Genomic DNA, 16399 nt, shown 5'->3' with positions numbered 1-16399 from the left:
CTATGTACTTACATCAAAAAATAAGTACAATGTATGTATTGTGTTCATATTGTGTTGCAAAACACTTTTGCTGCTATTGAGGTGGGATATGGGTAAGGTTAGGGACAGGTTTGGTGGTCTGGGTAGGTTTAAGGGTGGGTTAAGGTGAAAGTGATGGGTCAACAGTGTAATTATAAATGTAATTACAGAAATTAATTACAGATGTAATTACATGTAGGTATTTTTAAAAATATAAGTACAATGTAAAAACATGTATGTACGCAATAAATGCATTGTACCAAATTATTAATTTAAATGTAAGTACACATTAGTTAAGGCCACCTAATATAACGTGGGACCTTTTTTTTTTTAATCCAAACAGTCCAATGAATTTATGTTTCTGTTATTATAAATTATTTGACAAATATATTTATTTGGACCCATCTCAAACTAGTTTTGAAATTAAGAGATGGAATTGCTTAAAATTTGTGACATCTAAGTGTATTAAAATGTATAGACCTTTATATTTTTCTGTATTTAGATTCTCAGCACATAACTTTAGCAAGGGTTTAGCTTCAAAATTAGCTTCAATGACATTAACAGAAAACATCTAGTTAAGCGGTAAACAAGTAAACACTTATGACACATGCTACGTCCCCTGTAAACCATCAACCCCAGAGTGCTGTCCTGGCATTGCTGTCCAGAAACTGCTGAGACTCAATAAAACTATGGCTGGATAATGTCACAAGAGACAACAGACAAAATGTTTGAGATACATTTTGCAGGACTACAACAGAACATAGTAGCATTGCTGCCATATTGTAAATTAAACAACTAGTCTAGAAATACTGTTGTATATTAAGGTGATATTTCTATATGCACGAGTCTAAATTAAGGATTAGGATTGTTAATTTATTCCTGTCAGTCATAATTTAAGGATTTAAATAGATCATTATCTCATTCATGTGACACCATCCTCAATTTCTAATTTGTATATTTAAATAAATTCATTAATATCCACTAAATTCCTCCCAGACTCCTTAATTAATCAGAATTTGAGTTCAAGCCCCTCCATTGCCAAATCTGTTTACCTTCATTAGATCTAAGGACTATATTAACATGTGAACTCTTAAACTTCCCTTGGTCTAATCTAATGCAGTCAGATTGTTCCAGTCATATAAAATGAATTCTTGATTTGTATAAAATGTAATAATTTAGATGCTACCACATGAACCATATTTTAATGATGTATTTATTACACAATGATGTATTTATTGAAAATTAAACCATTAATTTTCACTGGATCCTAACAAATTTTATTTTAATGGAGCAGTCATGTTTCTGACAGCACATATGCTTTTCATAATATATATAGCCAAAACATTTGTACAACGGAATGCGCAAACAGATCATTGGTTTGGTAGTAAAACGAAACGAAACAAAATATTTTTGACCAGTTCATTTAGATTTTACCATTTGACAAAGTGGTGTATATAAAAATAACCTTTGTGTCTGTAATATGTGCATGTTTGCTCATTGCTTAGCCTGTTCAGGGGTTTGACTATGCCAAGCAGCACCTGGGTCAGCAGGGTGGTGATGAGGAGACCCTCCCAGTTACCCAGGAGACTATGGTTCTACCCCACCCCATTCGAGATGCCCCTCTGTCCCTAGATAAGCCTGCACGCCAAGATGGATCCACTTCCAAGAAAAGCCTGAACAGTGAGATAAGGAAAAGGTATGTGTGAAGAAACCTAACACTTATGGCATGCTGTAAATACTCAGTATTCATGTCACAGCCCTAACAGTAATGCTGTCATTTGCTGTTATTTGGCACAGGCCCACAATACTACTTGTCACGGAAAACATAAGCTAGAGTAGACGCTATACAGTGTTCAAGAGAGGGTGAGATAATGGATATAGTGACAGAGACTTGTCTGGTAATTGCTTTTTAAATAAAATCAGTGCTCAGGATGTCAGAATGATCTTAACGCTGTGTTAATGAGATCACTGGCCTCTTAAAAAATTGTCTGATAGTTAAGGTGACTGACTTTTAATGAATTTCATATGGTTGGATGAGCATACTGTAGCTTTCAGTTAGTTTCATGGAGGAGTGTGATATAAATGGATCTCGCTGTAGGCAAAGTGTTCTCAGAGCAGAAACTGTTTGACTTAATAAGTGGATATGTTCTTGATTTAGACCATTTATCTCTGAAAAAGTTGAGATATAATTTCTGGAGAAATGCATTTTTCATTTTCCTGCCTCTGTTCACTGAGGTTCAGCTGAATGGTATGTAAATCATGAACTACACTCTTGATCAAAAGTTTGGATAAAATTTGGATAATATATAATAAGATTTTTTGAAAGAAGTCGCTTATGCTCACCAAGGGTGCATAGAACTGTTTAAAATAACTGTTTTTGATTTGAATATGTAACTTATTCATGTGATGCAAACGTGAACTTTCAGCAGCCATTATTCCAGTTTTCAGTGTCGCTTGATCCTTCATGCAAATTTAGTGTTCAGGAAATATTTATTATTATCAACTAATTACATTTTTGCTGATTAATATTTTTGTGGGTACCATTATGTCTACCATTCAAAAGTTTGAGGTAATATTATATATTCACAATATGATGGGTTTTTTTTATAGTATTTTGATAATAATGTCAGTTTTGAATGATAAATTTAAAAAAAACCCTCTATTATCTGAAACTACTGACCAATGGTGCACATGTCATAGAAGGACTCAATTTAGTAGCTCTTTCACCAACATCAATGGTCAGGATTTTTTGGAAATACTAAGTCATCATAAAGTTATGTAAGAGGACAGAGAGTGAGGGAAGCATAAACAGAGAGAAAGACAGAGGTGTTTGTTTATCTATTTATTTTCTGATTTTGAGATCTCTAAAACCAACACCCATAATGTTGAATTCAGAGTGACTGTGCTGTGCACACAGCTATTTGCACGAACATATGATAAATGAATTTGTATACTAGGATGTAATAAATAACAGAAAGGAATCTGGGAGCAATAATAGCATACAATGCATCCAAAAATGCATATCTCTATAGCATTTCCATAATATGTTTCATACAATATGTAATTGTGTGTGCTTTGGTAAAAGTATTTGTATCTGTTTGACTGTGTGTCCGTGCATTTATATGTACTGTATGTGTAAGAGATGAGGATGCAGACAAAGAAAATGACATAACCATCCTCTCATTTCACACATGCACCGACTCACGGCTGCTCCTTGTTGCTATGGTTACCTGCAGTAGGTTGCCGAGTGAGGATGGTTCCGTCATCAGCAGCGAATCAGTGAAAGAGGTCTCGGGAAAGGGCTCGAGTGTGCAAAAAGCCACAGCGCAGCAGAAACTCATGAAGGAGGAGACGAGGAAGAGCAATGGTGAGAAATTCCTCCATAGTTGCAGCACTTTCGCACTTGTGCTGTCAGGCCACAAGACATGAAATTAAATGAAAGTTATTTTTTTTCCAAAATGTCCTATTCTCAAAAAGAAAATACAATCACTCTGTTCCAAAAGACTAATAAGCTGCCTCCATAAACATTTGACGGGAGTTGTGCTCTTGACAAATAAAGGTAGGATTCCAAAAGGCAGGAGTAATTGTGCTACAATGCCCATTGTAAAGCGTGCAATCCCACAATGCATTGCACCAAGCTCTTTGGAAAGAATAAATCCTTGATGGTGGGCAAAGTGAACAAATGTTGATTTAAAAATATACACTTTTCCAATGTAAATCTGTGGTGAAAAATGGAAATGCAGTACACCCTAATTTAGATTAATAGGGACAAAAATCAGTTTGCCTCACTTGTTTTTACATTACCTTACATAAACCTTATGGAACAATCCATCCACATCAACAACATGTGTATATCAGTTCAGCAACTAATAAATCACACTGAGAACAGATCTGTTCATCTTTAACAGGTGCAGGGGGATGTGTGGAGCAGTGTACCAAATTAGTTGGAATATAAATCTTTTAGTTTATACATGCTCATGTGTATTGCCTGTAAATTTATTCTGAGAATCGACATGACTTTCTTTTCTTCTCTTGATTTTCTCCTCAACTCGCAGCATTCTAAATCAACATTCAAATGCAGTAAATAATTTTAAGATAACGTGTGTGTACTTGGAGCCTGCCAATCAACATTAGAGCACCACCCTCAGGCTAAATTACACAAACACACTAGACATTCCCAAAAGCTATGTGAAACAGCTTGAAACGGCCGGGCAGCTCCAGTAGTAAGATTAAATGATTTATCTTGAACTCTGTCACAGAAATTATGTACATAGTTAAACAATTTAATAATCAATTTACAATGAATTTGTACCTGTGTTGTATTACGCCGTGGACGAGCGCTTTTAAAATGAATGGATGATTCAGCTGCGGACGCTCTCTTCTGGCGAGACGCAGGAATTCATTTGGTGCGCAACTCTCACAGTGCATTATCGGTTATCTCTAGCCGTTGAGTGTACATCGGTTGTACACTCGTTTTTGCGGTGCATTGTGGGATTGAATGAGTGCACTGAGAACGTCCACTATGGTTTCGGACACCACTAAAAATGGCTGTCCACTCAAATAGTGCCCTATTTGAGGGTATAGGGGGCGATTTCGGATACAGCCTTGGATCTATAAGGTTCTATCTGAGAATCAGCCAATCAGCACTTCGAATGCACGCAAGAGGACCTCTTTGTCATGTCGCCGGACTGCTCCATAACAGCAGGAAAGATTAAACATTAAACAACAATAATTACGTGTCTGCATAATCAATACGTGCAATTCACATTTATTCCACAAAGTGGCACTGTTTAAAACATAACGATGCCGATGATTTTTCACTCATAATTAGCGCGTGCATAAAACAAATAGCCTAATCATCTGCAAAAATTGAACTGGCTTGAATGGCTTTACTGCAGCGCAATTAGGCCTACTGTACATAATGAAATATAAGTGTCACTGTCGTTTGATGGTGGATGTGGTGAATAGCGATCAAAATGTTGTTTTTGAAGATGCTGAACACAATAGTTTTTATATTGAGATCGTGTAATGATTGGCGAAATATTCATGCAGTTTAAAGTCTTAAAATGTCTTAAATGTCCTTACGGAGTCAGTTATGTTACCAGTTTTTCTTTTCTTGCACTGAGGGACAGTATAAAATGTATTCACTAATATGTAAGACGTATAATAAGTCCCCACTAGTTTCTAAAGTCAGTGTGTATTTGGGTGCAGTGTGAGGTTGTATGGTGTCTCCCTGCATGGAAAATGAGTTTTTAACTAAGGTCCTTTTTACCAGATGACCATCCTCAGAAGGAAAAGAGTGACCAAGTTCATGAATATAAATGAAACCCTCTCTTCTGACATGATCCGGTCTGTCACTGTGGCTACCAGCATCGCTGAGGAGCAACAGGGTCACACGCACATTTTTGCAGACACATGCATCCCAAAAGGCATACTGACAGACGGAGATAAAGCATACCCATTGAAACCTAACTTAATTATTTTATAACCTTTTGCTTGGCAGAGGTCATACTGGTCTGGATGACACACAGACTTGCCAAAATACAACCCTCAACACCACACACACACACATGTAAATAAGCACGTCCCTCACAATAACAACATAAGGTGCCATATGTTCATGTCCTGTTGGCACATGCTGCATCTGACCTTTGTCAGATGGAACTTGAGTCTGTGGAGAGATGAAGTGTGCCAGAACAGAATTTTCAATTGTTTAAATTTGTCTGAAAAAGCACTTAAATGATGATGATTATGGTGATAATAATAATAATAATATTAAATAATAAAAAGGTTAATCATTTGCTGTCCCTAATGTCATTCCAAACCTGTATGCATTTTTTATTTATTTATTTATTTGTTTGTTTGTTTGCCCAAACATCATTGGACACAGATATTACAGATATTTAAGTTGTACATTAGAGATTGCCAACACATATCAGTTTGAAAACCCTCAATCCTTCCAAGTTTAAAACAATTGTTCTCTCAAAAATGAAAACTATGTCACTTATATGGACTACATTTATTGTGCTTTTTGGTGTTTTTAGTCCTTTTTGGAGCTTGATAGATGTGGCCACAATGAACTGTTGTGATATGTAAAAAGCAGCATTATAATCAATTCAGTTCTCCTTTATATATTCCACAAAAATAAAATAAAATAACAGCAACGAGTAATGATAGAATGGGGGTGGGGGGTAACTATTAAAAGAAAATGGGGCATATAACTTCTTAAATTCTGCTCACATTGAGCCTAATTCTTTATAGTTAGGACAAAATGTACAGTTTTGCTTATCCTATAATTTTTCTACTTCCATATGAATATATTTAGATATATTCTCTCAGAGGTGGACAGACCTAATCTGTCCTGATAAATGGACCCAGTTAATTAAAACCAAAAGATACGCTGAAATCTCAGGATCAGACTTTTTCCACTTTAAATAGGAAATGAGAGCTAAGGAAATGAATCTTCTGCAGAAGTGATAATGTTGGCCAGTGTAGCTGTCACATAATTAAGGAAGTGAATTTGTCTGTATTCTGCTTGCATAATCTGATTAAGTTTTTGCAATCTTTTTGTTAACATTACAATCTATGTGTTTTTGTTTTTGGCAGAACATTATGATAGTTCCTCAGGATCACTTCAGCTTATTTCTATAAAACCAATGGTAGCTCCACCCACCTACTCGCACCCTGCGTCCTCTGACCGCAGCCAGGACTCTGCTGTATTCAATGGAGAGGTAAAACTTGATTTTATTAGAGACAGCTTCAGATGGAAACCACTGACCAAAGTCATTTTCCTGATCTTCTGGTGCATTATACATGCAAAAAAAGGGCACTGATGGATGCGAAATTGCCACTTCAATGCTGATTGGCTGACTGTTATGCAACTTCTGCAAGTCAGGGTGCACAGGTTTTGTACTGTTTTATACAGCAAGGCAGAGCCGATCGTCCCTATACGCAGAATACGCAAGCTGTGTAGGGCCCCGAAACACCAGGGGGCCCCCTTGCTCTCAAAGATGTTTTAATTTTAGTTTCGTTTTTTAATTTGGCCAGCGGTTATGAAAACATGAATGATCATTTATTTTAATGCGGTGCGCTGTCACCCTTTCTACGTAAAAATCTGTCAAATCATGTAACGTGAATGTTGTACAGTTGAAAGCGCATCGAGCTGCGGAAGAGATACTGTTTCTCGAGCGCTTTCCGTGAGCGTGATTCCAGACGGAGTGAAACACGGACAAATGCATTTCGTCCATTCTTTCAGTCCCCGGCACTGCAGCAAGGAGACAAATTTATGTTTACCAGGCTGCTTGGATGCTTTTGCAAGGAGAATGAATGAATTGAATGAATGAATTGATTGATTGATCAATTAATTAATGAACACATACATTCTTTGCAAGACTTCATTTAACATCATGTATAGTCTATATAGTCAACAAAAGCTTATTCTTAGCACATCTCAATGGATACTCTTGCTTAATTTAGTCAAATTTGGGCTTCAAAGAGACCTGGCACAGATTTCTTTTAGAATATCACTGGACCTATGGGAAATCAAGTGGAGCCACATTTTTAATGCATGCAATTTTTTTTTTTTTTTTTTGTGGATGAATGGCCAATCCCCCTTCTCTTTTTCTCTCTATGTGTATACAGGTGAATTTGGCTCTGAAACAGAAGTCAGACATTGAGCACTACAGGAATAAGCTTAGACTGAAGGCCAAGAAGAAGGGATACTATGACTTCCCTTCTGCTGAGGGGAAAGGTAGCACTAAAGACCTGAGTCAGCGACACAAGTACAGCCACGACAGGCTTCCACACCCACACAGCAGAGCTCAGGAACCGGAAGACGACAGGGGCTCCACCTATGTGAAGTATCGCAGGAGGTAAGTGGTTATGCTGGAATGGAAATGAGTGTTTAACAAGATATGGTTGTTTTTGTGTATGCATACTTTAATGCTTGTTGTGACTGTCTCTCAGATTTATTGATCTGCACAAATTATACCTGCTAATGAAGGTCATAGTGTCATTTGTTAATTTACAATGGTCCCAAAAGTGTTTAGATGCTTAAGACACACTTAAAAATTACTGAATATCTTTACATTAGATACAATATCAGATCATTAATTAATAATACAATAAAAAAAAAGGATATTTGTAATCCAAACATCCAAATCACATTGAAATCAGTTAGTTGGTTACCTTGAGTCAGCGGTTCTCAATTCCAGTCCTCTGCACATTTTGTGTGTATCTCTTATCGCTTCTGACGTTTGTTCTATTCGAACGTAAGTGCCCTGCAAAGTGAACATCGCCGGATATTCCACCATGATTCCAGATCGAAGCGAGCGTATATGTTCCATTTAAAGGTCATTAAAGTGTACGAGATGTGAATTTAAATTGTATTTATTTACATATGCATTTTTGTCACACTCTAGTAAGTTTTGTCTATGTGTGAAGACGCTGCAGGCAGCGGCGCAGTGCAATTCCAATAATGAATTTTCCGAAGAAGTAAACTTCAATGGATTTCCCCTGCTCAGGGAGTAGGAAGCAATGAACACTGTGTAGGGATCATGTCAGGCGCGATGACTGTAATTGAGAAGCGCTGCCTTAAGTCATCTCCTTAAGCAAAGCAACAAAGACAAAGGGTGTGTCTCAATCAGTTCCCTAGTTCCCGGGCTCGTGAATCAGTCAATTGTGTACATTTGTTGTATTTGGGCATTGGTAACAACCATGCATGGCTCACCAAACACTGGGACAGTGATTAATCAACTTATGGTGGTGACAAAACTTTGTACAACGTCAATGTACAATGTTGAACATCACCACTGGTATTGATCAGCAAAAGGACCCATGTCTTTTTGATATCATTTTTTGTTCTCTTTAAACACATTGTCCTGTTCTATATCCTTACAACATTTCAGCCAAATATGAATTATAAATGTCAACTAGATGTGCTCACTACCTGTCTAGTGATGTGTGCTTAAGCTTAAATATAATACTAATTTAAAAAAAATTGTCTTTTCGAATATGCTATCGTGTGTTACTATATTTATTTTGTTGGCTTGTGTGTTGTGTGTTTTGTGCTTCAGAAATGTGATGTAATTTCCAATAACTGATGCACTCGATGCACTCTGGTTTTTTCAGTGCATTTGTGAGATTTTTCAGGGAGCCAATCTTTCAATGTGGAAGAATTTTGTGATTGAGACAACCCTGAAAATGGCCCACTCGATCCTGATCAAAGCCTAGACTTATGAACTAGGGAGCTGATTGAGACACACTCATACTCTTTATCAGAGATGCTAGGTCTAAGTCACAAGACCAGCCCACAGCTCAGTCACAGCCAAAACTAGTCTAATCGCGTTCCAGGGGCTGTTAAAATCACTTCAAAAACGTGTTCCGGAGGGGGGTCAAAACCTCCTTCCAGGGGGTTCCACTTCAGTCGAAATCACGTTCCAGGAGGGCAGGGTTTTTGCTTCAACCCGCAGCAACAGCATAAAAGTAGACCAATTCCGTGGGAAAACCGCTGACTTTGCAACACTCCTCTTATCAGCATAAGCAAAAGCGCCACTCTTCATCACAATGGTAACCCAGTTTAATTGAAACAGTTATAATTCCACAAGCATAATTGAACATTAAATACTATCAAGTCTCTCCCTTTTCTCATCTTGCTCAAAAACACACCAAAAATAATACAAATGTTTACTACTATACACATGCTATTACAAGCCGGTCTTAAAGTTTAAATTATCATTTGAAATGGCTTTAACAATTTATATTGACTGAACTAAATAATATACGGTAAGTTGCACTGTGTGAATGGCTTTCTCTAAAACAGGAACATTTGGCAAATGATGAATATAATCAGTATGCAGTGAGCTTTGTCCACTAGCTGTTAGCAATCATGAGTCTTGATGATGAAAACACTGTGTGCTCAAAAATGTTTGTTGTTCTTTTCCCAGGAGTTCAGAAGTAGACACAAAAGCCACCGTCACAGACATGACTGGATCAGATATCCAGTACAGCTTCTGCCCAGTCTCATTAGCTGACCGAAATGCCCTCGCTTTGGAGTTTTGTCTCAGTTTAAATATTTAATTTCCTTTTTGGATCCATTGGCACTCTGTCAAATCTCATGTAATTTGCTGCTTATTGTATAAAGAAGGAGAGCGTATCTTTCTGCTGCTTTCAGCTTTCCATTTGATTAAGCCACAGTTACCAAAGTCCTCTGGAACAGCTTAAAATCTAACCCAATGATTTGTTCTGATGCCCTTGGAAAAGAAATTGATATGATAAGCCTTTGGGAAAGTTGTTTCACTTAAAGCCTATGAGAAAAACAAAGTGTCCCACAGTGGTATCTTAATTATTTGTGTAATATTGACTCATATTTACAGCATGATGGTCTAAATAGCTGCAATGGTTTAAACATAATGTTTTTAACAAGTACAATCATTATCGCTTCATTAACATGCGACAGTTATATTACAAAAAAATTGTCTATTGTTTATTAATGTAGTCTTTTAACAGTGTTGTAGTTTGGTTAACTGCGAGGTGCCAGAAACTTGTGCCAAAAAATTATCTATTCATTTCTTTTAAAAAGTCAACCCCTCTGAAAGTCAGAGACGTCGTTGGTGGAGGATTGAATGCAATGCTGTCAGATTACCTCATGTCTCATTCGCCGCTGAGAAAACATTACAGTACAAAGCGCATAATATTACAATAATAGAGCCTTTGATTCTTGCTGGAATGTGCTGATGACGTATCATGTCTGCGCAAACAGGGTGCGCAGAGGTATACAAATACATATTTGGTAGGCAGGCTTGACAGCCTATTGTAATGTTCGGACCGAACATTTCGATTGGATGAACATTATATGGTCCTACGCCTTCCACAGATGATATAACTACATATAAATAAGATTTAGACCACTTAACTTAGTGATTGCTTTTGGGATGTGAAGAGACTTTCAACCAGCTTACAAAAATTAACAAAAAATAGTTTTTGAACCAAATCACCTACCCTGCACTTCACTTTATGTATTTTTTAAAACTCCTGACATCATTTATTGAAACTTTTACATCTCCAGTAACCCTTTGATAGTTATTTTTGGTGTGTTTTCTGTGTGAAATTGCTAACCTCTGCTTTACTGTGATATGCTGTCTCACTGGCTCATTGCTTTGACGCAGGACTCAGAATGATGAAATCTGATGAAGTTGCCTACACAGCGGCTCAATCTTTGTGCTTATGAAAGTATTTCTTATCAGCTCCCAGATGATTTTTTCTCAGAGCAGAGTTTCTCTTACTGTAAAGATCTTAAAAATGTATCTGTTGAAATGTTTTAATTGTTTTTTTTTTTTTGTTAGAAAAATGTCTTTTCATGTTTTATGTCATTGTAAATCCATCACACCAGAGCTGCATTATCTGGCCAAAAATTGGCATGCATTTGGTGTTGCAATGACAAGTTTAACTGTGATATGATAAAAAAATTAAAGCTAAAACAGATTAATACAGCAACTCTTGAGCAATATGCCGAGGGCCCCTGCCATATATTGACACCAAAGCATCATGGAGACATGAAGTTGACTGTTTTGACAGTTTCTTTTATTAAACTGTTCTACAGTACCTGTATATGTATATTCTATAATCAATATATACTGTAGTTCTGTCATTTTTTTTTATTTTTTAAAGAACTGAGCCTATATACTGAAACCATAACACTTAACACATGCAACACATATTCATGGTCTTACTGTGAATGGATGATCAGTTCAAAAAATTTCTTCATTATCTAAAATGTAATCAAAATGTAACTTTCTCTTCCTCTGAAACAATGTTCCTTTTCGGATTACTGCATATGCAGCATGGTGCAATATACTCATTCTAGAGAGCAGCCCAAAACATGACCTATATTGTCTAACATAAAAATCTATTTCAGTGGATATGGTAGACTCATACATGGATACATACATAGTCCTTACATAGTCCCATTTACGTGTTCAGATGTTACTGATGTTACTGTTCTAAACTCTGTATCTCTCTCTCTCTCTTTTTGTGTATGTGTGATGGTTTCAGACCCTCTCAGGTGAGTCACCCCACAAATCGCAGCAGACAGTCTCTAAACAGTCCTGGAGGAACAGAGATGGATCTTCTAGTCATGAGAGAGAGACCCAGAAAGGGGATCCGTAACAATGGCTATGACGTGAGTGTTCTTAATGAAAAGCTGCATAAATCATTAGCAAAAATGGAAAGGCTTCAAAAACACAGCTGGCAGAGCATGGTGACAGGAACTGCAAGGTTGTGGCTTTGAATAAAAGCATCTGCCAAATGCATACATATATAAAACAGGACAGTTGCAAATGATTTTGTAAGGCATTGCTTGATTGTTATTGGGTGGGGTTGTAGTTGGGTTGTGTTACGCTTGGTTAGTTGCTGCTGCTAGTCTACTCAGGATTTGCTGTTCACAAAATAAACAAGAGCAGGTCGTTTGAAAGAATAATCATAAGTTCATCACTATGGAAACAGAACCACAATGGTTTGGTTTGCAGATGGGAATAAAGAATGGATTCAATGTTGACCACTCTTATTTGTTTACTGTAATTACATAAATAAAGCTTCTAAGCAAGAAGTTTACATGCGACATTATCAACGCAGAGTCAGTGGCACACATGCAGTCGTGTCCCAGATCTTAAGTGAAATTCACATGCTGACTATGTACTCCTCTCAGTGATTGTAAACATGCTTACAGGTTATATTTGAAATAGCTTACCTATTTTCAGAATAAAAATAATTACTTTCAGAGTGAGTGGAAAACTGTCCTTTTTATGCATGTAGTATTAAAAAAGCACATAGTTTTGTCTGTGTCCATATTGTCTGTTATACTCTTATGGATTCAACTCTTTTCATCTGTGTCCCTGTATGTAATGTGGATTCTGGCTCTATGCGAGAAATACCTTTTAGTTCTATTAATTACAGTGGGAATTAGTTGCTGTTGGCTAAATTATTGCAGATCCTCATTCTGATGCTGTAAGAAGGATTGTTTTATGTGGTGCGTTGCACCACATCTCAAGTTCTTCACATCTCACATTTGATGCACAGGAAGGAAGAAAGAAACAGACTGTGTCTGAAACCTGTTTGAAGGTACTTTTTAAGGAAACCATCCTAAGAATCTTAGATTAGCTTCACCTCTTAATGATCCAGCTTATAGGATTCCAGTAGCAGAGTTGCTATCTATGCAAGGTCAGAAAGCTCTTGGATATCATCAGAAATATCTTAATTTGCGTTCTGAAGATGAACAAAGGTCTTACGGAATGACAGAGTAATTAATGACAGAATTTTTATTTTTGGGTGAACTATCCCTTTAAGGTGGGTGTGTCAGGAAATTGATCAAACAGAAAATATATAGTATTTATGCATGTGATTATGCAAGAAATATTAAACATGAACATATATAGCTTGTATTAGTATCAGAACTATATTTGAATATACAATAAATATTACAAGCCTCTGTAAGCTTCTGTTACTAAATTGCTCTATATTGAATTGATATTCAAGCTTAGCCTACCATGCATCATTTTGGAAAAGGCTCATGTACAGTAACGTATGTTGTCAGCCTTATTTTCTGAATGATAATATGATGCATGTATTTTTATTTTTTTTATTATAATTTTGAGCAACATCTATTTCAGACTCTTCATGATCGCACAAATTACATTTTACTAACATCACAATTTCCATAGGAGTAGAATGTTATGTATGTATGTAATAAATTATTAATTTAACCAACATTTAATTTACAACCAATTGTAATCGAATCCAGGATCGTGTGAACCTTATAGATGGTACCATCCTCCAGAATCTGCAGGAGAGGGGGTTCCGTACTCGGGCCAGACTCTGTGGAGGGAGGAACAGGAGAGTGGTAAGGTTTTAGTAAGGACACATGGAAAGTGGGGTGAATCCTGTATTGTGGTGGGAGGTTTAATTGGAAAGTGACCAGGTTGATTTGTTTCTGGATGGTGAAGGGGCCAACGTATTTGGGAGCGAGCTTCCTGCAGGGCAGGCGCAATCGGATGTCCCTCGTTGACAGCCAGACCTTCTGTCCCGGTTGGTAAGTAGGGGCGTCTTCGAAGGTCTGCTGTCATTTTGCGCCTGCGAATAGCTCGCTGGAGATTGTGATGTGCTTCATCCCAGACCCTCTCGCTCTCTCGGAACCAGTAATCCAACGCAGGAACGTCAGACGGTTCCCCGGTCCAGGGGAACATGGGTGGCTGGAAACCGAGTACGCACTGGAAGGGAGTGAGTCCAGTAGATGACTGACGAAGGGAGTTCTGGGTGTACTTGGCCCAGCCTAGGAACTGGTTCCAAGAGTGCTGGTGGCCGTGACAGAAGGTTCGTAGGAATCGTCCTATTTCCTGGATTTTCCTTTACGTCTGCCCGTTGGTCTGAGGATGGTAGCCAGACGACAGACTTACGGTCACACCTAGGAGTTTGAAGAAGTTTTTCCAGACATGGGAGATAAACTGAGGACCCTGGTCGGAAACGATATCCTCTGGAAGACCGAAATATCTGAAGACATGATTAAACATAAGCTTGTCTGTTTCCATAGCCGTGGGTAGGTTCTTGAGGGGAATTAACCGGCAGGACTTGGAGAATCGATCCACAATAACAAGAATACAGGTATTTCCATTGGAGACCGGTAAGTCTGTGACAAAATCTACTCCTAGGTGCGGACATGGCCAGTTGGGAACTGGCAGCGGGAGGAGTTTTCCGGCTGGAAGATGGCGAGGACTTTTGGAGATTGCACACTCCTCACAACCCTGGACATACCTTCTGACCTCCCTTGCCATGTTCGGCCACCAGTAGCGGTCTTTCAGCAGCGAGAGGGTAGCGTTGGCCCCAGGGTGGCCAGTGACGAGTGTACAGAGTGGATGAGAGGAGTGCATTGGGTCCATGTGACATACTGTACACCCGGCGGAGTGGTCGTGGAGTCATTGGAGGAAGGAGTGGATTCGGGATTCCATTGGATGGGACAGACAAACACCTTGTCAGGGATGATGGGTTCTTTTAGGTCATCTCCTACTTCAGGGCCATGCAGGCACGACAGGGCATCCGCTTTGGTGTTCTTGGGTCCTGGGCGGTAGGATATACTGAAATTAAAGCGTGTGAAGAACAATGCCCAATGCGCCTGCTGGGGATTGAGCCTTTTAGCTTCCTTGAGGTACTGTAGGTTCTTGTGATCCGTGAGTACTGTAAATGGGTGTTGGGCTCCCTCCAACCAATGCCTCCACTCTTCCAGGGCCAGTTTAATGGCAAGAAGTTCTCCATTGCCGATGTCATAGTTACGTTACACCGTGATGAGTTTTCGGGAGAAGAAGGCACATGGATGGAGTTTCTCGGGATTCCCCTGCTGCTGGGATAGGATGGCTCCTACTCCAGTGGTTGAAGCATCCACCTCCACAATGAACGGTTTCTGGGGATCAGGATGTACGAGGATGGGAGCTTGGGTGAAGGCTTCTTTCAAACTTTCAAAGGCTGCGTTGGTTGCTGGGGACCAGGACAGAGACTTGGGCTTGTTGCGAATTAGATTGGTTAGTGGACTGGTAAGGGTAATGTAGTTCTGGATGAAACGACGGTAGAAATTAGAGAATCCCAGGAACCGTTGGAGTTCTTTGGCAGTAGAGGGAATTGGCCAGGTCCGGATAGCTTCCACCTTCCTCTCGTCCATCTGGATGCCACTACTGTCAATATGGTATCCAAGGAACTGAACTGTGCATTGGTGGAAAAAACATTTCTCGGCCTTGAGGAAGAGTTGATGCTGTCGTAGTCATTGGAGGACCTCCGCAATGTGGTGGCGATATTCGGCCAAGCTCCGAGAGTAGATGAGTATATTGTCAATATAGACTAGGACGAACCGATGGAGATACTCTCGGAGCACCTCGTGCATTAAATCCTGGAATACGAATGACTAGACCATACGGCATAACCAAATATTCATAATGGCCGGTAGGGGTTTACGAAGGCTGTTTTCCGCTCGTCCCCCTCACGTATCCGGATGAGGTTGTACGCGCTGCGGCGGTCTAACTTGGTGAAGATGGTGGCACCACGGAGATGTTCCAAGGCTGATGGGACGAGAGGAAGGGGATAACGGAATTTGACAGTGATATTATTTAGAGCCCGGTAGTCAATACAAGACCTCAAGCCTCCGTCCTTCTTGGCCACGAAAAAGAAACTTAAAGCAGCAGGGGAAGTGGAAGGGCGGATGTAGCCTTGTTTGAGTGCCTCTTCGATGTACTCGTCCATGGCCTTCTGTTCGGGAAGTGACAGGGGATAGATTTTCCCTTTGGGCACTGGCTCACCTGGTAGAAGATCTATTGCACAGTCCCATGGCCGGTGAAGAGGGAGTTGG

At 38.9% G+C, this 16399-nt stretch overlaps 1 protein-coding gene across 6 annotated transcripts in view; it reads left to right on the top strand.

Moving 5' to 3' along the window:
• Positions 1 to 16399, top strand: part of kiaa1549lb (KIAA1549-like b) — an 87377-nt gene that overhangs the window by 47072 nt on the left and 23906 nt on the right. For 5 of the 6 annotated variants that reach the window (XM_058751946.1, XM_058751951.1, XM_058751949.1 and 2 more), the window contains 5 exons: positions 1524 to 1714; positions 3255 to 3385; positions 6625 to 6749; positions 7660 to 7889; positions 12070 to 12196. In XM_058751946.1, coding sequence (XP_058607929.1) covers positions 1524 to 1714; positions 3255 to 3385; positions 6625 to 6749; positions 7660 to 7889; positions 12070 to 12196 — 804 coding nt within the window. The remainder of the gene's footprint in view (positions 1 to 1523; positions 1715 to 3254; positions 3386 to 6624; positions 6750 to 7659; positions 7890 to 12069; positions 12197 to 16399) is intronic. The other variant, XM_058751947.1, reaches the window with a different exon arrangement.

Source organism: Onychostoma macrolepis, chromosome 18 (genome assembly GCF_012432095.1).
Source record: "Onychostoma macrolepis isolate SWU-2019 chromosome 18, ASM1243209v1, whole genome shotgun sequence".
NCBI classification, from domain to species: domain Eukaryota; kingdom Metazoa; phylum Chordata; class Actinopteri; order Cypriniformes; family Cyprinidae; genus Onychostoma; species Onychostoma macrolepis.
This window is presented reverse-complemented; position numbering and strand designations above follow the sequence as displayed.